The following is a 23,960-nucleotide window of genomic DNA, read 5'->3' on the forward strand; positions in this document are numbered from 1 at the left end:
GGGACCTGGGATCCTGAGGTGGGAGCTTCATTATCACATAAGCCTCATCATTTTTTTCCACAATATATATATATAAATAGATCTAGTTATTTTTATACTATATATCTATTTTATTTGGATGTCTGCATTCATATTCCTATCCTCTTAAAGGCCCTTTTATTAAAGTGCATTAAGATTTGCAATTACCTTGGCTTCAGGCATGACTTTGCCATCCAGTAGATGCCAATCAAACACAGCAACTAGTGGGAGTGTTTCTAGTGATTTTGTACTTAGGTTATGCATTATTGTTCCCATTAGCATCTGGGATATACTGACAGTTAACGTCGGAGCACTTAGCACCTCCTACTTAGGAGGCGATATATGGTCCTGCATTAACAGGGCATTAGTCAGCATGTGGTTAGTGCAGCGTGTTCCCTGGATAACACTTCCACGCTCATCACTCACCAATGCCAGAAATTCTGAAAAGTTAGGTAACACATAAAACCCCTTAACACAGTCAAACGGTAACCTGTTTCTGCAAACTAAGTGCTTAACACATTTTAGTAGAAGAGCCCCTTAGTTCCCTCTCTGCTTCTTCTTTCTTTCTGGTGTCCTCTCTCTTTCTCTCTCTCTCAAATATATATTTGTGTTTCAAATCAGGTGATACCAGCTGCTTGTGCAAGGTTAGTCTGTTTGTCCATGTATCCTACATATCTATTTACACATCATATTGCAGTTAAATACCGATGACAGTCTCCAGTACTTGCCAGCAAAGACTAAGGTAGATCACCGGCAATGAAGAATGATGCACCAGTGGAGGTCTCTAGGTCTACATCTGGCAGCTTGACTACTAAAAGTGGTACTACAAGATTACTACTAGAAGTTAACCAGTGCCTTTTTAGCCTGGTGCCTAATGGGGCAGGAATGACTAGGGATTGTCTCTGATTCACCTAATAGACACTTGAAAAACCTTTAGTAGGTCCTAGAGTGGCTTGGGGCGGGGGGGGGGGGGTATGGGTGTTGTTTTTGAGGGATGAAGGTTCTTAGTAGGAGGTGTGGTCTGGGGATTTCTTTAGGAGATGGAGGCTATCCTCCCATATTTTGACTATGCTGAGAACTTATAGAGGAAGGAGATGCTGAGTATTGCATTAAGGACCATACCCTGAGAAAGTGTTGAGAAACGTGGCCAATGTTGGTGCCTGGTCCCTACATCAGAGAAAGCTAAGTGCTCTTTAATAAACAGTATCTGTAACAGTGAAGAGTATACATGAAATAAGTTTATAAATAATTCATAAAAGTTCACAAAACATTTTTCATTTGGGAGAAGATTTAATAAATTTAAGACATAAGTTTACATTGACGAACCGATGATGAGATAGGTAAGTCATGGGGCGTGTTCACCATGTGAAACGAGTTACTACTGAGGACCTGTTCTGAGAAGAAAGCTTTCCAAATTATGCATAGTATATTTGTATTAGGTTGTAAAGTTCAATTGTATTTTTTTTAGTACATTGTATTAGTTTTGGACTCCCTTTTTCTAAATTTTGTTTTACCACACAAATTGGTTTAGTGCTAATCAGTTAGTGCACGGCAATGACAATGCACTAACAGATTAGCACAGAAATGTCCCCCGAACATGCACCTTCAGCCAAAAGATAAAAAATACTTTTTACTACGTGGGTAGCACGTGCACATTTGAAATTTACCATGGGACACCTGAGAGCGCCCCATGGTAAACAGATGTTATGGCTTACCGTAGCTTAGTAAAAGGACCCCTTAGAAAGTAATGTTAAACCTAGTGTTGTTGATATGATTATTATGTTATACAAGGATTATATCTGTATATATCACCCTGAGTTTGACAATTTATAAAATTGAACCAATAAATAAATAAACAAGCAAATAAATACATTTCTGCCCCATCTCTTCCCTTTACCAATATCTTCCCCCTGCTTTTTCCCTTTCCAAGCATCTGGGATAGCTAGCTAACTGACTGACAGGGCTATTATGCTGGCTAGTGCTTTCTCAAACACTCCCCTGCTCATCGGTGGTAATCTGATAGCCCTCCAATTCAAAGGTTCTTCACATAGGAAAAAAAGATGGATAATGGGCTATACCAGGTACAAAAGATTATTTCTCATCTTCATATGTATGAATTAAAAGAACAGCACAGTAAAACAATTAAAAATTACTAAAAATTTTTTAACAATTTGAAAAGTGCATGCTCTAAGAGCATTGCACAAGGCATGTTTTGCTAGTTGAGTGTTAGAGGTATCATTGTTGGAAAGCAAGTGGTTTGGCTGTTAAGAGCAATGGGAAGGCTGTAAAAGTGAGTAAGTGACTGGTGAATTTGAGATTGAATAGATGGAGGTTATAAATAGTTACAGGGCTAAATAAATTAATAGGTTGTAGAGATGTCTGAGGCAGAATGATAGGGTCCATTTTATTTTGGATGAAAATTTACTGGATTATATTTATTCATTTTGAAGCTTTTGTGGATGTACACTATGGGGAAAAGGAGTTGTGTGTCTGAAGAGAGAAGGAGATGTAGATATGGAAGCACAGATGTGTGGGGCAGCACTAATAGGGAGTGTGCCTTTTGTATGAGCGCACAAGATGGGAATGTGTCATGAAACCCTGTCAAACTTAGTTGGAATCGGTGCAGATGACCATGGTCTTGATTCCTTTCTTGATGGTAGACTGAAACACTGTTAAGGTAGCAACAAGATCAGCATATTAATTGGTCTTATGCCCTAAATGAGGTATGTGCATGTTCCCATATCATTACAATCCCAGTGACTGCTCATGATCGGTTTTCTTCCAATAGGCACATCTATCTATATATACCTAGGATAAAGAATACCAAGCTTTTCATCATAAAGGTAATGGTGGCAAGGGTCACTGTATTCAGCGTCAAAGCCTGCAGCTGCAGCAGCATCCTCCATCTTGGAATCACCCATGGTGTAATCATGCAACTCAGCTAAGCTTTGTGCTGCTGCATTTTTGTACTTTTGGCATACCTCCCTTCTATAGGCCAGGCCTGCAGTGACAGTGTCCAGGAGATGTTACGGCTGTTCATGATATGGCTGGATTTAAGATGCTCATAACAAAGAAAGCTTATTGGTTGATGGCTGGGTTCCACAATCAACTTCTCTCCCTGGATATAACCACAGTGTCATGTCCCCTACCTCAACGCAAGCGGCGTCCTCAGGCTGTGCAGGGTACCGTCGACACACACACTTGATTGGCACAGCCCTGAGCCATGTGTGTGTGGTTCTTCTCTGGCTGCAGGCTCCTTGATTGCTTTGCTTCCACACACCTGGCTCTGCTTTCTCTCTGCCTGGCTTCCAGGCTCCTTGATTGCTTTGCTTCCACCCACCTGGGTCTGCTCTTCCTCTGCCTGGCTTCACTTGCTTTTCTCCTATTGGTCTTCCGGTTCCTCCTTCCCCTGCTCTTGTCCTATGGTTGTGCCCCTTCTCCCTGCTGATGTCAGACGCCAGCCCTTTATCAGCTGAGCTCTCCCTAGACTCCTTGCTTCGGCTTCTACTTTGGTAGGTGATACTTGCTCAGTAGTGTGCTTCTCCTCTACTTTGTTCTTTGTTACTGACTCTGCCTGTACCTGGATTACTCTTGTGTCTGCTGCCTGCCTCCTGACCTTGCCTGTACCTGGATTGTACCAAGTGTGGCTTGGATCTCTTTCAGGGAGAGAAAACTAACAACTTATAGCAGCAGCTTCAGAGAGCATTTTCCATCTCACAGATAGGCTGCAGAGAATACCTTCTCCTGCTTTAGACTTAATCCTACCCACCCTACCCCTCTACCCACCCACCCCTAGAGTGACATGTCTTATATAACCTCCCTATCAACCCACTCATTACTTTACCTCACCCATTTCTATTCTTCTATCACCTTCTCCCACTACTCCAACCAGAGTTACACCTAATCACACTGACCACCCTTCAACATCTTCTGTCCTTCTGTGACTGTTCTCTTGTGCTTGACTGCTTAAATATTTTAAATTTAAATGCTTTACTTTTTGTCTATTAGATTGTAAGCTCTTTGAGCAGGGACTGTCTTTCTTCTGTGTTTGTACAGCGCTGCGTACACTTTGTAGCGCTCTAGAAATGTTAAATAGTAGTAGTAGTAGTGTCTGCTGCCTGTCTGGCCATCACGTTCATCACCCCATTTCCTGTTCCATCTTGTAAGCCCTGCAGGCCACCCGCACCTAGGGGCTCAACCTCTGGGGAATGGCGGTCAGTGCAAGTGAAACCCGGGGTTGTCTGGCCGCCAAGCAGAACCTGGTCCAAGTACTCTACTTGGTACAAGAACTCACAGGTCTGATACACAGAAGTGTTGCAAGACCCAAACAGTTGACAATAAGGCTTTTTTGTAATCAGTATATATTTCCTTCCTACTTCTGACAAGGGTTTACTGGCATTGGCTATGACCCAGCAGTCTGCATTGTATTTCTAATATAGTGCCATAGTCCTGGTATTTCTAATATAGTACCAGTCTGCATTGTATTTATAATATAGTCAAAAAAGGAGTGTGGGAAGTAGACCAGGCTGCCCAGGAACAACACCAAGATAGCTTGCTGCTGCCACAGATCTCGTTTTCTCTATAAAGGTCTTTTTCAAGACCACATTTTTACATCCACTTTTATCAACTACTTGTCATCTGTTGGTGTTTTACATATATTATATGAAGACTTCTGAGGCAGGCTAACTGCTGAAACACAGGTCTATGTTGAGTCTCCACCAATAAATGTTTTACCATTCTTAGAAGTCTCTGCGTTGTTCTTGGGCAGCCTGGTCTTCTTGACCCACTCCAATCTGGTTTTTGCCCTCTCCACTCAACCGAAACTGCGCTTACTAAAGTCTCCAATGACCTATTACTGGCTAAATCCAGAGGTCAATATTCCATCCTCATTCTTCTTGATCTTTCCGCTGCTTTTGACACTGTCGATCACAGCATACTTTTCGATACCCTGTCCTCACTTGGATTCCAGGGCTCTGTCCTTTCCTGGTTCTCTTCCTACCTCTCCCTCCGCACCTTTAGTGTTCACTCTGGTGGATCCTCTTCTACTTCTATCCCTCTGCCTGTCGGCGTACCTCAGGGTTCTGTTCTTGGTCCCCTCCTCTTTTTTATCTACACTTCTTCCCTTGGTTCATTAATCTCATCCCATGGCTTTTCCTACCATCTCTATGCTGATGACTCCCAAATCTACCTTTCTACCCCTGATATCTCACCTTGCATCCAAACCAAAGTTTCAGCGTGCTTGTCTGACATTGCTGTCTGGATGTCTCAACGCCACCTGAAATTAAATATGACCAAAACTGAGCTTCTCATTTCCCCCCCCAAACCCACCTCCCCACTCCCCCCGTTTTCTATATCTGTTGATGGCTCTCTCATTCTCCCTGTCTCCTCAGCTCGAAACCTTGGGGTCATCTTTGACTCTTCTCTCTCCTTCTCTGCTCATATCCAGCAGATTGCCAAGACTTGTCGTTTCTTTCTTTACAACATCCGTAAAATCTGCCCCTTTCTTTCCGAGCACTCTACCAAAACCCTCATCCACACCCTTGTCACCTCTCGTTTAGACTACTGCAATATGCTTCTTGCTGGCCTCCCACTTAGTCACCTCTCCCCTCTCCAGTCGGTTCAAAACTCTGCTGCCCGTCTCGTCTTCTGCCAGGGTCGCTTTACTCATACTACCCCTCTCCTCAAGTCGCTTCACTGGCTCCCTATCCATTTTCGCATCCTATTCAAACTTCTTCTACTAACCTATGAATGTACTCACTCTGCTGCTCCCCAGTATCTCTCCACACTCGTCCTTCCCTACACCCCTTCCCGTGCACTCCGCTCCATGGATAAATCCTTCTTATCTGTTCCCTTCTCCACTACTGCTAACTCCAGACTTCGCGCCTTCTGTCTCGCTGCACCCTATGCCTGGAATAAACTTCCTGAACCCCTACGTCTTGCCCCATCCTTGGCCACCTTTAAATCTAGACTGAAAGCCCACCTCTTTAACATTGCTTTTGACTCGTAACCACTCGCCTCCACCTACCCTCCTCTCTTCCTTCCCGTTCACATTAATTGATTTGATTTGCTTACTTTATTTATTTTTTTGTCTATTAGATTGTAAGCTCTTTGAGCAGGGACTGTCTTTCTTCTATGTTTGTGCAGCGCTGCATACGCCTTGTAGCGCTATAGAAATGCTAAATAGTAGTAGTAGTAGCTTCAGCAGACGCTCACTGATTTATAATATAGTACTATAGTCCTGAGTGAATCCCAGCTCTAGAAAGAAGTCTCAACCCTTTCTTGATACACAAGGCATGGAGAGTGACCCAATGTATCTTTCAACTCTTGCATAGCTGCATCTTGCTCAGGACACCATTCCCAAGGTGCTATTTCTTCAGAATTTTGAGTAGGGGCCAGATGATCTCTGCATACTGATCCACGAGTTGTTGGGACTAGTTGCAGATCCCTCAAGAATGAACACAATTCCATGAGATTAGTGAGCCTTCTCAGTTGTTGCAGTGCCCAAAGCCCCTTTTGCTAGGGCCACCAGGGCCGTCTGAACACAGTAAGCAGGGTATGTGGGGCAAGGGGGGTGCCAATATTTGGGGGTGCTTGGCTTTAGCCCACCCCAACTGCCCTGCTCTTCTGTATTTCTGCTGCTCTGTCTCTAGTCAAATGATCTGGTGGACTGGCACGATGTACTCCTCTGATTCACAAAATTTACTTCTAGTTTTGTGAAACCAGAAGTAGTTAATCTGTAGCTCAGAACAGCACAGATTTACTAAAGGCAGAACTGGAGGTGGGAGCTGATCCAGGGTATGGGTGAGAGAATGGAGCTGGAGCTGGGGTTGAAAAGGGGGCGGGTGGGAGAAGGAGGGAGGAAGAAAAGAGAGAGAGGAGAAAGAAGATGCTGGGCTGGGGTGGGATGGGGGAGACAGTTTGCAGGGGGTGCCCAGAGACCCTAGCACCTGCCCTGCTGGGGCCAAAGTCTTACAGCAGAAACCCTATATTCCAAGTGATTGTGAGACTTACAACACCATTGCCCTTTTGCCAATTTCAGTTTGGCATTGGTATGCTTCAGCTGTTGGAAGACACGCTCTATCTTAGTAAGGTGCTCTGTGGATGTAGAACATTTTGATTTAAAATATCATCCTCATATACCAAAGTACCTCAAGCTTCCGCATCGGAAAGGTCCTTGTGCAGAAAGTTCAACCAATCAATATAAGATCAATATACTGGTGTTATGGTATTCAAGGATTTATCAAATGGAGATGCTTTTCTAAAGGTCAGCTCTGCTGGCTGTTCTAGAATTGTTAATGGTGGACATCTTTTCAGCTTGGGCCCAGGTAGAACAACATTCAACACCGTCTGCACTGAAGCTCTATATGAATAACATTTTCTCAAACACTGTCATACAGTGTGATACAATATGTATTCAAACATATATAGTAAATACTTTTGGTTTACAATTAAGCTTTTTAATACATTTAAATAATTCACTTTCTTTATATCTTTTCTTGATTGACAGTTCAAGGTTTCAGAGTTCTATCATGAAAATGCAGTATTACACACATAGATCTATCTATCTATCTATCTATCTATCTAGTGACTCCTTCAGCTTAAGTTGGGCACTTTAGCTAGCAGTATAATAAGAGTTGTAGTAAGTCAGTAAGATGCATTACATTTACTTTGGGGCCTTTTTACCAAACTGAGGTAAAAGGTGGCCTTAGCGAACCCTTAGGCAGGTCTTTCCAGTGCACTGAGGCCATTTTTCTGCAGCAGCAAAATGGCCAAAAATTCTGACACTGAAGCAAGAAAGCTTCATCTGCAATTTGTTTGAAGCTCTGGATATTTCAAAGATTTAGTCATCATGGGAGCAGAATTTCATTGAGCACTTTGAGATTTTTCTTCTATATTTTTAAGACACTTCGGAAATTTTATTTCCAAGGGTAATCACAACCTGCTTTATTAAGCAGGACTATCAGCTTGAGTGCTCTATATTTATAGGTTGTCAGCATCCATCGATGCTGTTTGAACTTTGACATCAGACTATCAGGGACATTATCTCTGCTTCTGATATAAGATGTAAATGTATAAATTGAATGTGAGGGATGACATTCGTTTGTTTATCCAAACCTTTTTTATTTTTGTTTGTTGTTTCTTATTTTTATTGTATTTGAATTATATATGCTTTAAAGATTTTATTTTTAAACTTCCTGTGTAAATTTTGGGACATTATTGTGCACACAGGCTTTACTTGTAATTTGTTTTCCCTAGCACTTGTATAATTAAATTTTAACTGCCAGACCTCAACCATTCTTCTAACGATTGGAGATCTCTTCTCATGGTTTCTACTCCCTCCAGGGTATCCACTCTATTAGCTATCTTCGTGTCATCCACAAAAAGGCAAGCTTTTCCTTCTATCCCTTCAGCAATGTCTTGTACAAATATATTAAACAGAATCGGCCCCAGCAAAGCTTCCTGAGGCACTCCACTACTCACCTTCCTTTCCAATGAGCAGATTCCATTTACCACCACCCTCTGCCGCCTGTCGATCAACCAGTTTCCAATCCAGTTCACCGCATTGGGTCCTAAGTTCAGCCCTCTCAGCTTATTCAGTCTTCTGTGGGGGAACGTATCAAAGGCTTTGCTCAAATCCAAGTAGATTACATCTATCACACATCCTTCATCCATTTCTTTGATCCCCAGTCAAAGAAGTCAATCAGATTCATTTGGCAGGATTTTCTTTTGGTAAAGCCATATTGCCTTGGATTGTGTAACCCATTGGTTTCTAGAAAGTCCACTATTCTTTCCTTTAGCAGCGATTCCATTATTTTTCTTACGACCACCATGAGGCCGACCGACCTGTAGTTTCCCACTTTTTCCCCTTTCTCCACTTTTGTGAAGAGGGACCACATCCGCTCATCTCCAATCCCTCTCTCTCATCTCTAAAGATCTATTAAATAAATCCTTAAGAGGTCCTGCCAGGACTCCTCTGAGCTCCATCATTATCCTGGGATGTATCCTATTCGGTCCCATAGCTTTGTCCACTCTCGGATTTGCAAGATGTTTATAAACACTTTCTTCCTTGAACAGTGCAATATCTGCTCCATTCCCAGATATACCCACTACCACCGACCGTGGTCCTTCTCCAGGATTTTCTTCCGTGAACACCAAAGAGAAGTATTTGCTTTATTCTCATCACTCTCCACATAACTATTCTCAGTATCTTTCAGTCTTGCAATTCCACTCCTATTTTTTCTCCTTTCCCAATATATCTTTAAAAAGTTCTTGTCACCTCTCTTTACCTATTTAGCCATCTTTTCTTCCACTCGTGCTTTTGCTAGCCGTATTTCCCTCTTTGCTTTATTGAGCTTAATATGATAATCTTTTCTGTTACCTTCTCGTTGAGATCTTTTGTATTTCTTGAATGGAGCCTCTTTTGTCCTTATTTTTTCAACCACTTGTTTGGAGAACCATGTAGGCTTTCTGTTTCTCTTGTTTTTGTTAACTTTCCTTGGTAAAGATAGGTTGCCATATTTATAGTAGTTTTCAGCTTGGACCACTGCACTTCTTCATTTCCTACCCCTTCCATCAGCTCCTCCTTCAAGTATTCCCCCATTTTACCAAAATCAGTATGTCTGAAATCCAGTACTTTGAGTTTTGTGCATCTGCACTCCGCTTTTTCTCTTACATCAAACCATATTGTGTGATGATCACTATTACCTAGGTGCGCACCCACATGGACATTAGAAACACTTCCTCCATTTGTGAGCTCTAGATCCAACGTTGAGTTCCATCACTAGTTGTCTGAGCTTTGTGGTCTGGGCACCAGTCTAAATATTGGCTAGCACTAGAATAACTTACAGCATCCATGAAAGTCCTGGATATTCAATACCAATGCTGGCACTGAATATTTGGGTCAAGTTCTACCTGTGGCAGTCAATGTTGTGACAGTAGCTGACTGCCATAGGCTGAAAATAGCCCCAACCAATTTCAGTTTATATATTTGTAAGAGAAATAAATTCTCTGCATAGAAAAGAGAAAAAAAATCATACTAGGCTTTGTTAACATATTACCAAGACCAGCTTAACCATTATAAACTAGAGGGTTGTCTATGGTGGCAGCTTTTGGGGCAGCAGGCAAAGAGCAACAACATTCAAGGCAAAAAATATATATATCCTGACAGTCACAAGAATGCAAAGAGCTTTTACTGCAAAGAAGGTGGGTAATTTTCAATTAGCCCATTGGCAAATATCCGCATTATGTAAATATATACAAACCATTTTGAGTAGGATTGTTCTGGAAAGGGTGACAGAGAATTATCATCGTTGAGTTTACCAAAATGTTGTAGGGGGAGGGCCCAGACACTTGACAGTTAATTGAGGGGGCAGAAGCTAAAGGTTTGCCTAAGGTGCTTAATACTTTGCTTCGGTCTTCACCGAGGAGGATTTGGGGGGGACACCGGTGCCGGAAAGAATATTTGAAGCGGGGGAGTCAGAGAAACTAAACAAATTCTCTGTAACCTTGGAGGATGTAATGGGTCAGTTCAGCAAGCTGAAGAGTAGTAAATCACCGGGACCTGATGGTATTCATCCCAGAGTATTAATAGAACTAAAAAATGAACTTGCGGAGCTACTGTTAGAAATATGCAATCTGTCCCTAAAATCGAGTGTAATACCGGAAGACTGGAGGGTAGCCAATGTTACTCCGATTTTTAAGAAAGGTTCCAGAGGAGATCCGGGAAATTATAGACCGGTGAGTCTGACGTCAGTGCCGGGCAAGATGGTGGAGGCTATTATTAAGAATAAAATTGCAGAGCATATACAAAAACATGGACTGATGAGACAAAGTCAGCACGGATTTAGTGAAGGGAAGTCTTGCCTCACCAATCTAATGCATTTTTTTGAGGGGGTAAGCAAACATGTGGACAATGGGGAGCCGGTTGATATTGTATATCTGGATTTTCAGAAGGCGTTTGACAAAGTGCCGCACGAAAGACTCCTGAAGAAATTGCAGAGTCATGGAATCGGAGGTAGGGTATTATTATGGATTAAGAACTGGTTGAAAGATAGGAAGCAGAGAGTAGGATTGCGTGGCCAGTATTCTCAGTGGAGGAGGGTAGTTAGTGGGGTCCCGCAGGGGTCTGTGCTGGGTCCGTTGCTTTTTAATGTATTTATAAATGACCTAGAGATGGGAATAACTAGTGAGGTAATTAAATTCGCCGATGACACAAAATTATTCAGGGTCGTCAAGTCGCAGGAGGAATGTGAACGATTACAGGAGGACCTTGCGAGACTGGGAGAATGGGCGTGCAAGTGGCAGATGAAGTTCAATGTTGACAAGTGCAAAGTGATGCATGTGGGTAAGAGGAACCCGAATTATAGCTACGTCTTGCAAGGTTCCGCGTTAGGAGTTACGGATCAAGAAAGGGATCTGGGTGTCGTCGTCGATGATACGCTGAAACCTTCTGCTCAGTGTGCTGCTGCGGCTAGGAAAGCGAATAGAATGTTGGGTGTTATTAAGAAGGGTATGGAGTCCAGGTGTGCGGATGTTATAATGCCGTTGTATCGCTCCATGGTGCGACCGCACCTGGAGTATTGTGTTCAGTACTGGTCTCCGTATCTCAAAAAAGATATAGTAGAATTGGAAAAGGTACAGCGAAGGGCGACGAAAATGATAGTGGGGATGGGACGACTTTCCTATGAAGAGAGGCTGAGAAGGCTAGGGCTTTTCAGCTTGGAGAAGAGACGGCTGAGGGGAGATATGATAGAAGTGTATAAAATAATGAGTGGAATGGATCGGGTGGATGTGAAGCGACTGTTCACGCTATCCAAAAATACTAGGACTAGAGGGCATGAGTTGAAGCTACAGTGTGGTAAATTTAAAACGAATCGGAGAAAATTTTTCTTCACCCAACGTGTAATTAGACTCTGGAATTCATTGCCAGAGAACGTGGTACGGGCGGTTAGCTTGACGGAGTTTAAAAAGGGGTTAGATAGATTCCTAAAGGACAAGTCCATAGACCGCTATTAAATGGACTGGAAAAATTCCTCATTTTTAGGTATAACTTGTCTGGAATGTTTTTACGTTTGGGGAGCGTGCCAGGTGCCCTTGACCTGGATTGGCCACTGTCGGTGACAGGATGCTGGGCTAGATGGACCTTTGGTCTTTCCCAGTATGGCACTACTTATGTACTTATGTACTTAATATTCGGGCACCAGCACCACAGGTATTTCATCACTGTGCAGGAGATACATTCTTCCTGTAAACATTTGAATCAGGTCAGCATACAGTGTAATCATCAAAATAAAATCAAGATTGGTTCCCTTACCTTCACTTGTACTGTAACAGTCGCAAGACCTGGAGGCATAGTACCACCACTGTCAAAGGCTTCCACTAGAAATGTGTATGTAGCTTCTCTTCCAGCAAATGACTCAAAATCTAGGGGTTTTAGAAGATATAACTCTCCTGTTGATTGATTCAGTCCAAAAAGCTGAGTAACCTCCTTGCTTCGTATACGATAGCTAATATTTGTACCCAGATCTGCATCTTTAGCCTGGAAGAGGGGAAGTACATCTGCTGAATCAATATTGAGATTATACAATTATGTTTGTTAGATTTTTTTAAAGAATTATTATCCTATATCTTTTTTAAATGTTGATACTCTAACCCAAGGAGTTCCTGAAGGATATGATCTGGTCCCTTTGAAATTTGGCTTTAAGTACATGTGGAGGGGCATTTTTGATATGATGTGTAAGTCCAACTTTTGATGTTTTGCTAAATATGTCCAAAATTCAAGTGAGGAATATAGCCATTTTCAAATCAGAAAAAGGGTTTTTTTTTTTTTTTTTTAAATGGCTATTTGCTAGATATTTTTTTCTTTGTATGTTTATCTTTTTGGTCCATTAAAAAAAAGTCCAAGTGAAAAACACATAAAATCAAGCCATTGGAATGTAGGAGGCGCCAGCATTCTTAGTAGACTGGGCACACAGACATCCCAGGGAGCAATGGAGCAGTCTAGGAGAGAGCACTGCTGTAGACTATATAAATTATCCCAGGTACACATCTCACTATTGATCCATTATCTTGTCTGATGAACCCCCCCCCCCAAAAAAAAAAAAAAAACCCACCACCCCAACTTTACACCACTTTATGGGTGAAGGGGGTACCTATATATTGGTATAGTAGATTTCTGGTGAATTTGTGATGGCTCACAGTTTCCACCACAAGTGTAACAGGTAGGAGGAGGTATGGATTTGGGTCTACCTGTCTGCAATGCACTGCACCCACCACTAGACTACTCCAGGGACCTGCAAGCTACTTTAATGGACCTGAGTATGACATCTGAGGCTGGCATAGAAGCTGGTAATGTTTTTAATCACATTTTGGGGGTTGGGTCAGTGACAACTAGGGGAGTAAGGGGATATTATCCCTGATTCCCTCTAGTGGTCATCTGGTCATTTAGTGAACCTTTTTGTGCCTTATTCGTTATAAAAACAGGTCTAGCGCAAAACGTCTTAGTTTTCCTCCTGGACGGTTTTGTTTTGCTCATTATGGCTGAAAAACATCCAAATGTTGGAAACATGCCCCTGGCACACACCCTTGTGATTTTAATGCATTTCTGATGGACTTCATAGAAAAATGTCTAAAAATTGTTTTCGAAAATACCAATTTGAACATTTTTGTGAGAAAAACATCCAAATGCAGATTTATGCCACTTTTTGAACGTTTTGAAAATGAGCCCCAAGTTCTTGTTTTTTTTTTTTTTTTTGGGGGGGGGGGGCTGGGGCTTGAAGTAGAGTGGGTGACTGGGGCCTTTGCACTAGGTGCTGTACTTTAAATGTGTTTCCGCATTGCTGTGATATGAAGGACAAAGGGAAACTGGCTTGGTGGTTTGAGTGTGCATTGCAATGTATCTCAAGCACTGAAATAACTTGTCCTGGTGCTGGATCCCTTTCAAGCTTTCTGCAAGAAACCAAGCTACAGGAGAACCACAAAGAAATATAACTACAACCCACAGTCTATCAGAACAGGACTCACACAGAGAAGGGACATTTTAGAAAATGTCAATTTAATATTTTTTAGTTGAACATAAAATGGCAATTATATATTTCCTCACTTATAGCCAAATTTACACTGCTCTCTCTTTCTCTTTTAAATTATGAGTTACACGATTCTTTATCCTCATAATTTCTATTGGCCTGGGTCTCTGAAAGGCCAAGCCTATGAGGTCATTTTTTAAAACTGCTCTACAAAGAGGCTTTTGCATATTAGTTTCACTGAATTCTGAATAACAATAATGATAGGAACAAAAACAGTTCTTATATAACATCACTACCAATAACTCTGGATGTTTACAACTGTAGAACAAATAACAATCACAAGATATCAACAGATTGTTTTTAACTGTTAATATAACTAACAATCATAAAAGACATTCAAAGAACTTAGGGCCTGATATGCAAACCAATTTAACCAAGCAAGTTATAGGTATAAAATAGGACACACAGCATTTAGCATGCACAAAGCTTTAATAAAATAGCTCCATAGAGTTCTAGGTTACATGCTAAAATGTTTACTCCCATTTTAGTAAACTAATGACATTTAAAAAATGTGTGCTGATAGAAAAATCAGTGCACACTGACAGGGGGATCTTCAGTGGTTTTCTGCATTAAGATTAAATGTTTCCATTCCAGTTAACATATGAGTGGGAACTGGCTGACACACTAACAGAAATGAAGATGTTTCACAGAAAAACTGGACTCCCAACTCCTGCCCTTGCCTACAATCCACAAAATTACGTTTGTGGCCCTGGAACCCCAAACCCCCATCCTGCAACAATTCCCTGGTGAGCCCTGGAACCCTTTAACCCCTGGAATTTCCCAGTCACCCCTAGGTCTATCTGGTCCAGGGGTCCCCTGCCTCAGGCATCCTGTACCAGATTATCCCTGGCACAGGAAAACCTGAACCAGGGTACCTGAGCCAGGGAAGTGCTTCACCAGAGAGTATGCATGCTTTATGTACCCCCCCCCCCCCTGCACCCCATGAACTAATATTGCTTACTTGGTCTGAGAAGGCATTCAATGATGTCTTTATCACAGGCCAACATCTTAGAAAATAGAAGTGCCCAACCCCTCATTTTGCATCAGAATACACCTCTAGGTGTCATCCTATTAAATAAGAGATTGTCTTGGATGCACCATTAAAAGTCAGGAGCCGCTATTTTCCAGGATGTCAGCATGAAGAGAGGAACAATTGTCTGGGGAGCAAAGAACTTCAGAAAACTGTTTCTATCCTGTCTGAAATCTTTTACCTAAATGAGTGCAAAATGATGTGTGTTGCAGATTTTTTTTTTTCACGTTAACCCTTTAGTGTCCAATGTTCCCATCAATTTGTTCCCATATGGCTTATTATGGAACATTGGACACTAAAGGGTAAGCTCAGATAGGCTGATTGAAAATCTGCTTGCAAAGGATTAGTACTACCACATTCATCATTGTCCACTGGCTTTCTGAGTTTAACATTTTTTTTTTATTTTTTGTTACATTTGTACCCCATGCTTTCCCACTCATGGCAGGCTCATGTGGCTTACATGGGGCAATGGAGGATTAAGTGACTTGCCCAGAGTCAAAAGGAGCTGCCTGTTCCTGAAGGGGGAATTGAACTCAGTTCCTCAGGACCAAAGTCCACCACCCTAACCACTAGGCCACTCCTCCACTCCAATTTATTTTTTAAATTTTTATTTTAAGTAAATGCACCCCCCTCCCCCCAAAGTGGACAATGTCACTGCTCTTCCTTTGGCCACTTCAGTGAAAATGTTGAATGTGCAGATTGAAATTCTTACTCCAGTGTCTTTTATATCATACAGGGGGATTATCTAAGTAGCATGAAATTAGAAGACTAGCTTTTGACTTTGATTCCAATGCTACATACATAAAAACACAGCTTACCTCTATTCGTAGAAAGACTATCCCAGGAGCTAGGTTTTCTTGCACTGCAGCAATATATGAGGCATTTGTGAATACTGGACTGTTATCATCAATATCGAGAACATTGATTGCCAGTGTTATTGTGGAACGGCGGGGATCCAAAGCTCCATCTGTTGCCTCAACAATAAGTTCATAAAAGTCTCTTTTCTCTCTGTCTAGCTTAATGGCTGTGTAAATGCTGCCATTGGATGTGATACGAAAAACATTGTTGAGATTTGCCAGACTGTAGTGTACCTGGCTATTTATTCCAGCATCTGGGTCTGTAGCCTGAAAGAAAAAAAAAAAATAAAGGATGAGCTATTTATGAGACCAAAGAATGTCACAGAATAAAAAGGCTGCATCCATGCTGCTCGAGTTTAATCTGTTTTATAAAACTATATATTTTAAAATATGCTGTTTTTATTGCAGCATAATAAAAACAATATTAAATGAATAATACTTAAAAGGTTGGGAATTTATAGTCTTAAAAATGAAGAAGCGCAGACATTTTTCCAGTTTATACATCCAAATGCAAGCAGTTAAACGAAGAATGATGGCATTTTTTTGTTTATTTTAGAATATTTCTGTTAGTGAACACTAATAACTTCCCTTATGAGGCACTGGTTTTGAAAGAGGATTTCTTTCATATTTTTGTGTAGCAATGTACTAATGAAAACATGCGCTCTAAATTTTCTTTCTATATTTTCCCTCATTAACCCTTAAAATGTAATCTAAGGGGCCCTTTTACTAAGCCGCGTAAGTGTCTATGTAACATGCGCCAAAATGGAGTTACTGCCTGGCTACTGTGTGGCTCTTGCAGTAATTTCATTTTTGGTGTGTGTCCGATACACACATCTGAAATATTTTCAGATGCGCGTATCAGATGCACGCCAAGTGGCATTTGATGCTCATAGGTCATTACTGCCTGGTTACCACATCAGACTTTACCGCTAGGTCAATGGCTGGTGGTAAGGTCTCAGACCCAAAATGGACACGTATCAATTTTCATTTTTTGCTGCACGTCCATTTTTGGCAAAAAAAATTTTAACAGACATTTTTTTACTGGTGCACTGAAAAATGATTCTGTGCGTGCCCAGAACACGTATCTATATTACTGCAGGCCATTTTTCAGTAAGCTTTTGTAAAAGGTCCCTTAATCATCCAAAAAGGATTTTTTTTTACTAACGTATGCTATATTTTTGCAGTTAGCTTGCTTTAAACTAAGTGCAAAGGCTGTGTGGTTATTTTAGGGAACGTGCCTAGCATGTTCTCAACAATTACCACACTGAAAACTGCACTAGTGCATGTAAGCCATGTACTTGCGCCTTCTATTGAGAAGGCACTAAATGAACTTGCGCTAAATGCAAAAGTGACTGTTAGCATGCAGTAAGTACAGCTTGTTAACTGTAGTATGCAGTCCATGTCCATTCTCCGCCTAGTTCCCTCCTACAATATGGAGTCAGTGCACACTAATCTGTACATTAACTGCTATGGTGTGCTTGTGCAGATGCATTTAACACACGCTAATCTGTGTGTTAACTGCTTAGTGTACTTTAGTAAAATGTCTCCATAATGTACAAAAATCAGACATGCAGTTATTGCAAATTTTACAAATACTGAGTGGCCAATGGAATAGCAGTTTAAAAAGGGCTTCAGGGGTGATCAAGAAACTATAGACCAGGGGTATACAACCTTGGTCCCCAAGAGCCGCAACCCAGTTGGGTTTGCAGGATTTCCCCTATGAACATGTACGTGATCTATTTGAACGCACTGCCTCTGCTATATGCAAATAGATCTCATGCAGAGACATTGGGAGTTTTGAACTGACAATACACCTGGAATGTGTATACTAAAGACTTGTGTTTAAGTTACGGATAATAGGGAAATACATTGTTGAGCAGTATGTATTAGACCAGTCTTGTTTAAATAAGTGAGAATGAATGAGAGCATAGATGTGATATATCAATGAAAAATGTGTTATCAAATTGATGCTGTACACTATTTTGAACAAACATGAAACAGTATGTACAATGTTTAAGTAGAAGGAAGAAAGTAAATAAAGTAGTTTAGATAACAAGAATTGTGTGGAAATTAAGGACTGATACTGTGAGTGACACATGCATATCCATTGGGGAAATCCTGAAAACCTGACCTGGGGAAGACTGAGTAGGAAAGGGAAGGAATAGCTGTTTGAATTTTAAAAGTAGTGGTTTTACTGTGGATGATTAGCTGGGTGCCAAAAGGAGGGGTGGGAGGTGTGGAGTAGGAAGCAGGGGTGAGGAGGAGATTTGAGATACAACATCTATATGCTTCTTTTGGGCTCTCTCCTGCTTAGGTGCAACAACCCACCCACCCAACCATCTTGGATTATTGTTGGTTGTATTTTGTGTGTATGCAGTTCTTGTTATGCTATTTGTCAAAGTAGATTACTTAAATCTATGATTTATTATTTTTTTTTCTTTTTTTGTAAAAGGTGGCTGATATGGGATACAGGCCTAATTGATGGGTCAGCAAACAGTGCAGTCTTGCACTGGCTAAGGGTTTGGCTGTGGATGGATAATAGGGCTGCTCAGCTATTAGTAGGGTAAATGGTCACCTTAAATCTGCATGTGTTTTGGCTCAGTTTAGGGATCTGTATCAATTATACCCTGGATTCTATAAATGGCAACTACAGTTATGCATGCAAATCAGCACATGTAGCTGATTTGCATATTGGTTTACAAACCAATTGGTGCAGATAATTGGATGTTAACAAGCAATTATCGGTTATATCTGCCACTAATTAGTATTTACATGCAGAGCTCACTGAGTGTATTCTATAAATTGATGCAAGTAAATTGGACTGTGTTGATCTCAAAAGGAGGGTATGGCCATGGGAAAGGCATGGTCATGGGCATTTTGAAAATTTGCATACACTGTTTTAGGAAATGCCCGATCTCAACCTAAATAAAACGTGTACATTTACACCAGGTTTTAGTTGGTGTAAATGCCTTCTCCTACATTTTAGTCATGGTACGGCCGTTGCATGTATTCTATGCACCGCGCCTAATGTTAGGTGAGGTTTATAGAATAGCACTAAGCACATATTTTTTGTGCCAATTTTTTAGGCACCATATATAGAATCTAGCCCTATGTGTATGTAAAAAGTTTAGACCAATTTGTTACAGTTACATTGTACTCTGAATTAATTTACATGGGTGGGGGAGAAGAGAGGATGGGTCAGGTACTAGTTCCAGGTACTCTTGTTAGTGAATTAAAAGAAAATAATATATTTATCTTTTGTGTGTGTGTGTGGGGGGGGGGGGGGGGGGGGGGTGTTGTTGAGTAATTGTGACCCAGGCTGGCAGCTGATGGATTTAAGGTGTTGGATCAATGATCCATAGTCAGACTCAGCATAGCTTACCGAAATGAGATTGAAGGGGGGCAGACTCAGAAAAGATGTCAGGAAGTATTTTTTCACGGAGAGGGTGGTGGATGCTTGGAAAATTCGTTTATTAATGGAAACGGAAAACCAAATACATAAAAGCTAAAAGGTACATAAAAACCCCTCAATCCCCTATTTACAAAGACAGACCAAACCCCCTACCCCCCCAACACAGTCAAATAAATTCAAACAAATTCAAGGTGGCTTCAATCGCACATGTTTCCACCATTTGCAAAATGTACCCCTCCCTACTTCTACCCGCTCCCAACGTGCCACTTCCCACACAGCTCCAACAATATCCCAGCTAACCCGTTCTACTGACCTGAACTCCTGGCGCAGGGAGACTCCGCACCGTGCCATCCAAAGATAGAAACGGACAATGACCGAGATCAAGAACTCCGTCCCTGGGTCCAAGCCCCCCGACCCCTGCCCCCGCCCATACACCCAATCCGCATAAGAGTAGGTGCAAAAGCTGGGGATATGAAGCAGGGAGGCCACACGTTTACACACCAGAATCGAAAATGGACATTCCCTAAGGAAATGATCCATCGTCTCAGTACAACCAACACATTCCCCCCTTGGGCAATCACGATCTTGTACGTTCCTATAATTCAAGTTTGCTCTCACATACAGTTTCCCGTGTAGGGACAGCCAGGCAATGTCACGATATTTGTGTGGAATCCGCTTTGATGCCACAAACTGCAAGCCTTGTTGCAGAACTGGCTCTGGAGCGTCCCGAAGTGCCAAAGGAGAGGAGAATCGCTGCATCCGCACTCTCTCTACCCATACCTCCCTCCTTCCCTCTTTAACCTCCTCCACCGTAATCCCCCACAACCGCACCAGTTTAGTCAATGTCCTGTAATACCCAACGCTTCCTGGGAAACCCCTCCGTCGGCCCACCACTTTCCCCCCTTCCAACCACGGACCCCAAAACTCCTCCCACCACTGCACAACACTACACGCCCATCCCGGAGCATCTCGCCCCACCGCCTTCCCCAAATTAAACTGGATAAAGAAAGAACTGAACGTAAGAACCGGATTAACCATCCCAACCCCCCCCTTTCCCCGTGGCAGATATGTGATATTCCTCTTTACAGGGTTCATTCGGTTCCCCCAGAGTAACTGAAAAAAAACACTATAAAGCCCTGTATAACAACATTCCGGCAACAAACAAATATAGCTAAGAAACAAAAACATGGGTACCACCTGCATTTTCAGTAATCTCACCCGGTCAGTCATCGACATCCTCCACCCTTTCCACCTCTCTACCTTAGCCTTGGCCTCCAAAATCTTCCGTTCCCAGTTCCACTGTCCATAATCCCCCCCCCCCAAAGTAAACCCCTAGAACCCGCATCATTTCCACCCCTGGTGGAAACCCTCCCCCTAACTCAAAACGAGCCCCTTCCGGACCTACCCACAAGGAAGTACACTTTTGCAGGTTAATCCTGGATCCTGTCGCCCGAGAGTACTCCGCAATCTTCCTGTGCAAAACTTCCCCTTCCCCTTGATCCGCCACCCAAACTGTTATGTCATCTGCATATGCCACCACACGCAGAGACACCCCCGTACACACTTCTATCCCTCTAAGCCCATCCACCCCCCCACACTCTAACCGGCGCACCAGGGGATCAATCGCGAAAGTGTACAGCAGGGGGCTCAACGGGCACCCCTGTCGCACCCCAGCCGTGATGTCAAATTCCCTTCCTTTCCACCCATTAACTAATGGAAAGCAGCGAACACCGATGTACAACAACTGGAGCTGCTCAACCCAAGCCCTCGGAAAACCATAGTACCGCAAACTCTCCCAAAGAACCCTCCACTGCACCCAGTCGAAGGCCTTATCCTGGTCCAAGGCCACTACTAGACGACCCTCCTGCCCCCCCCGGCTCCGCTCCACCCCCTCCCGAACCCAGGCCACTGCTGCCAACACCCCCCTCCCTGGGACCCCACACCCCTGAGACACCGCCAACTCCCTCCCTGCCACCTGCCGCATACGTGCCAACAACATGTGAGCAAAGATCTTACGGTCACTGTTCAATAAGGCAATGGGCCTCCAATTTACTATGTCTCGAGCATCTTTCCCCTTACTGAGAAGAACCAAGGCCGATTTCCCAAAGGACTCTGGCAGAGAACCTCCCTTCCGGGCCTCCTCCCATACCTCCAACAAGATAGGTGCCAACTGAACTTTAAATCGTTGATAGAACTCAGCCGGGAGACCGTCGGGCCCCGGTGCCGTCTTGCGCCGCAGAGCCTCAATGGCCGCCTCCACCTCCCTGACTGTCCAAGGCTGCAGCAAGGCCTGAAGATGGGGCCCCCCCTGTCCCACCCCCGGAGTCCCTTCCACATACCTCCGTATGTCTTCCTCATCCAAATGTAGATCGGAGAAGAAATGTCCAAAATGCTCCCCTACCACCCGCAAAATCCCTTCCCTCGAATCCTGAACAACCCCGTCCCTGTCCATTAACCCTTCCATAACCCTACGTTCCCTTCTTTCCTTACAGCACTCAAACGGGTCCGGACTCAATAATTTGCCAAAATCCCTCTCATAAACTAATGAGGAGTACCGATCATACTGAACTCGCTCAATTTCCACCTGTATAGCCTCTATATCCTCCCTCTTCCCCCCCCTGGAAATTAAATTATCCCTCCTCTTTTTTAATGCTATTCCCAACCGTGTCGCCTCCCTCCCCTCCTGCCTTGCCTGTCTAAGAAAAAACCCCTTCGTGCGTTGTTTCACCGCTTCCCACCACCTCCCTACCGAGGGGAAGATGCCTAAGATAGTCTGCTGATCCTCCAAAAACTCCACATACTCTCTATGCACCTCCCCCTCCTTTAACCATTTCAAATTTAATCTCCACAACCCCTTTCCTGGCCTATGGACCCCCGACCCCCCTACTTCTATCCGCACCGCCCTGTGGTCCGAAAATTCTACCACCACTAACTCGGGTGCCTGTACGCAGGTCCCTCTCCTAACCAAAAACCGGTCGATCCGACTTCTACAATTCCCTCTTAAAAAAGTAAAACTCCCTTGCCCACCCCCGTGCTCCAAGTAGACATCCACTAACCCTGCCCCCCTCATTATCCCCACTAAACGAACTCCGTCATACCTCACCTGTGCACACCTGCCCCCACTGTCCTCCTTCCTCAGAATCGTGTTAAAATCGCCCCCCCCACACTAACTGACGTGAAGAATACAAATAGGGTTTGATTTTCCCAAATAACTGTGACCTCCCCTTCTTAGTTTGTGGCCCATACACATTTATCACCCTTAACGCCACCCCGTGCAACACCACATCCACCACCAAACACCTCCCTACCCCTAACTCCACCACCCGTTGAATCACCGCTTTGTGAGATTTAAACAAAATTCCCACCCCCCCATACTTCTCCCCTGCCAACCCCCACACAGAGGGTCCCCATCTCCAAGCCTGCTTTGCTCTTCTCACATCGGCCAAAGACTGCAGCCTGGTCTCCTGCAGGAGAAAACAATCAGCCGACATGGAGGAAAGGCCCTCAAAGGCCAGACACCTCGCCCTTGTGGAGGCAATACTTGCCACGTTCAGCGTGATGAACGCCAACAAGGAACCTGCCATCATTATCAATTAGAAAACCGCCTCCCCTGGCCCTGCCTCCCCATCCTTCCTTCTCTCTGCTCCAGACCTCCCTTTGAAGGCCCGGCTTCTTCCTCCACCTCTTCCTCCGCCCAGTCCCGAACCCCAAACTCAAAGGTCCCCCCCTTCCATCCTTCCCTGGTCCTTGCTTTCTTCCTCCCCTTCTTCTTCCTCTCCTCCCCCCCTCCCCCTTCACCGGAAAAACCCCGGTCTCTCCCCCTTCCCCCACCCCCTCCCCCCCACCCCACCCTCCATCCCCCCTCCCTCCCCTCCACCTTCCTCCCCCCTCTCTACCCCCTGCTCCCCCTGAACCTTACCTAATTTCCTCTTCTCCCCTTCTCCCCCACCTACCTCTGCTCTCCCTCCCTCCTCCTGCACGTCCATACCATCTCCTATCTCCAACCTCCCCATCCTCCCCCTTCCCCTCCTTGTACCCTTCCCGCCCCCCTCTGTCCCTACCTCCCCCTCTTCACCTACCCCCTGCCATGCCTCACTGTCCTCTCTTCCGTTCTCCTCTCCATACTCTTCCCCCCGTCCCTCATCTTCGAGGACCCGAAATCTATTCTCCACCGCTATTCCCTGCCCTAACTTCCTTCCAGCCTCCACCAGAAGTCCCCCCCCCTTCCTCTTCCTAGAGACTCGCGTCCACCCTTCCCCCTCCCCTCCTTGCCTCTTCTCACCCTTCCAAGCGTTTGCCCCCTGCTCCCCCACCTCTTCCTCTACCCTCCGCCCCCGTCCAATCACTTCTACTGCCCGCCCCAAACCTCCACCCCTCCCCCCAGCACGATCTCCCCTTTCATCACCCTCCCCTCCCCCTTCCTCCCCTCCCCCCCCATTATGAAAGGCTTGCGGGCAAGCCCGAAAGGCGTGCCCCAGATCCCCGCACAAATTACACCGGATGGAGGTACAATGTTCTGCCACGTGCTCCCTCGCCCCACACTTTGCACACTGAACCAC

General features: G+C 43.8%; 1 protein-coding gene across 1 annotated transcript in view; it reads right to left on the reverse strand.

Moving 5' to 3' along the window:
- Window positions 1–23,960, reverse strand: part of PCDH15 (protocadherin related 15) — a 1,022,916-nt gene that overhangs the window by 342,842 nt on the left and 656,114 nt on the right. The window contains 2 exon segments of the mRNA XM_030204966.1: window positions 12,332–12,556; window positions 15,951–16,256. Coding sequence (XP_030060826.1) covers window positions 12,332–12,556; window positions 15,951–16,256 — 531 coding nt within the window.

The sequence above is a fragment of the Microcaecilia unicolor genome, chromosome 5, assembly GCF_901765095.1.
Source record: "Microcaecilia unicolor chromosome 5, aMicUni1.1, whole genome shotgun sequence".
Taxonomy (NCBI): domain Eukaryota; kingdom Metazoa; phylum Chordata; class Amphibia; order Gymnophiona; family Siphonopidae; genus Microcaecilia; species Microcaecilia unicolor.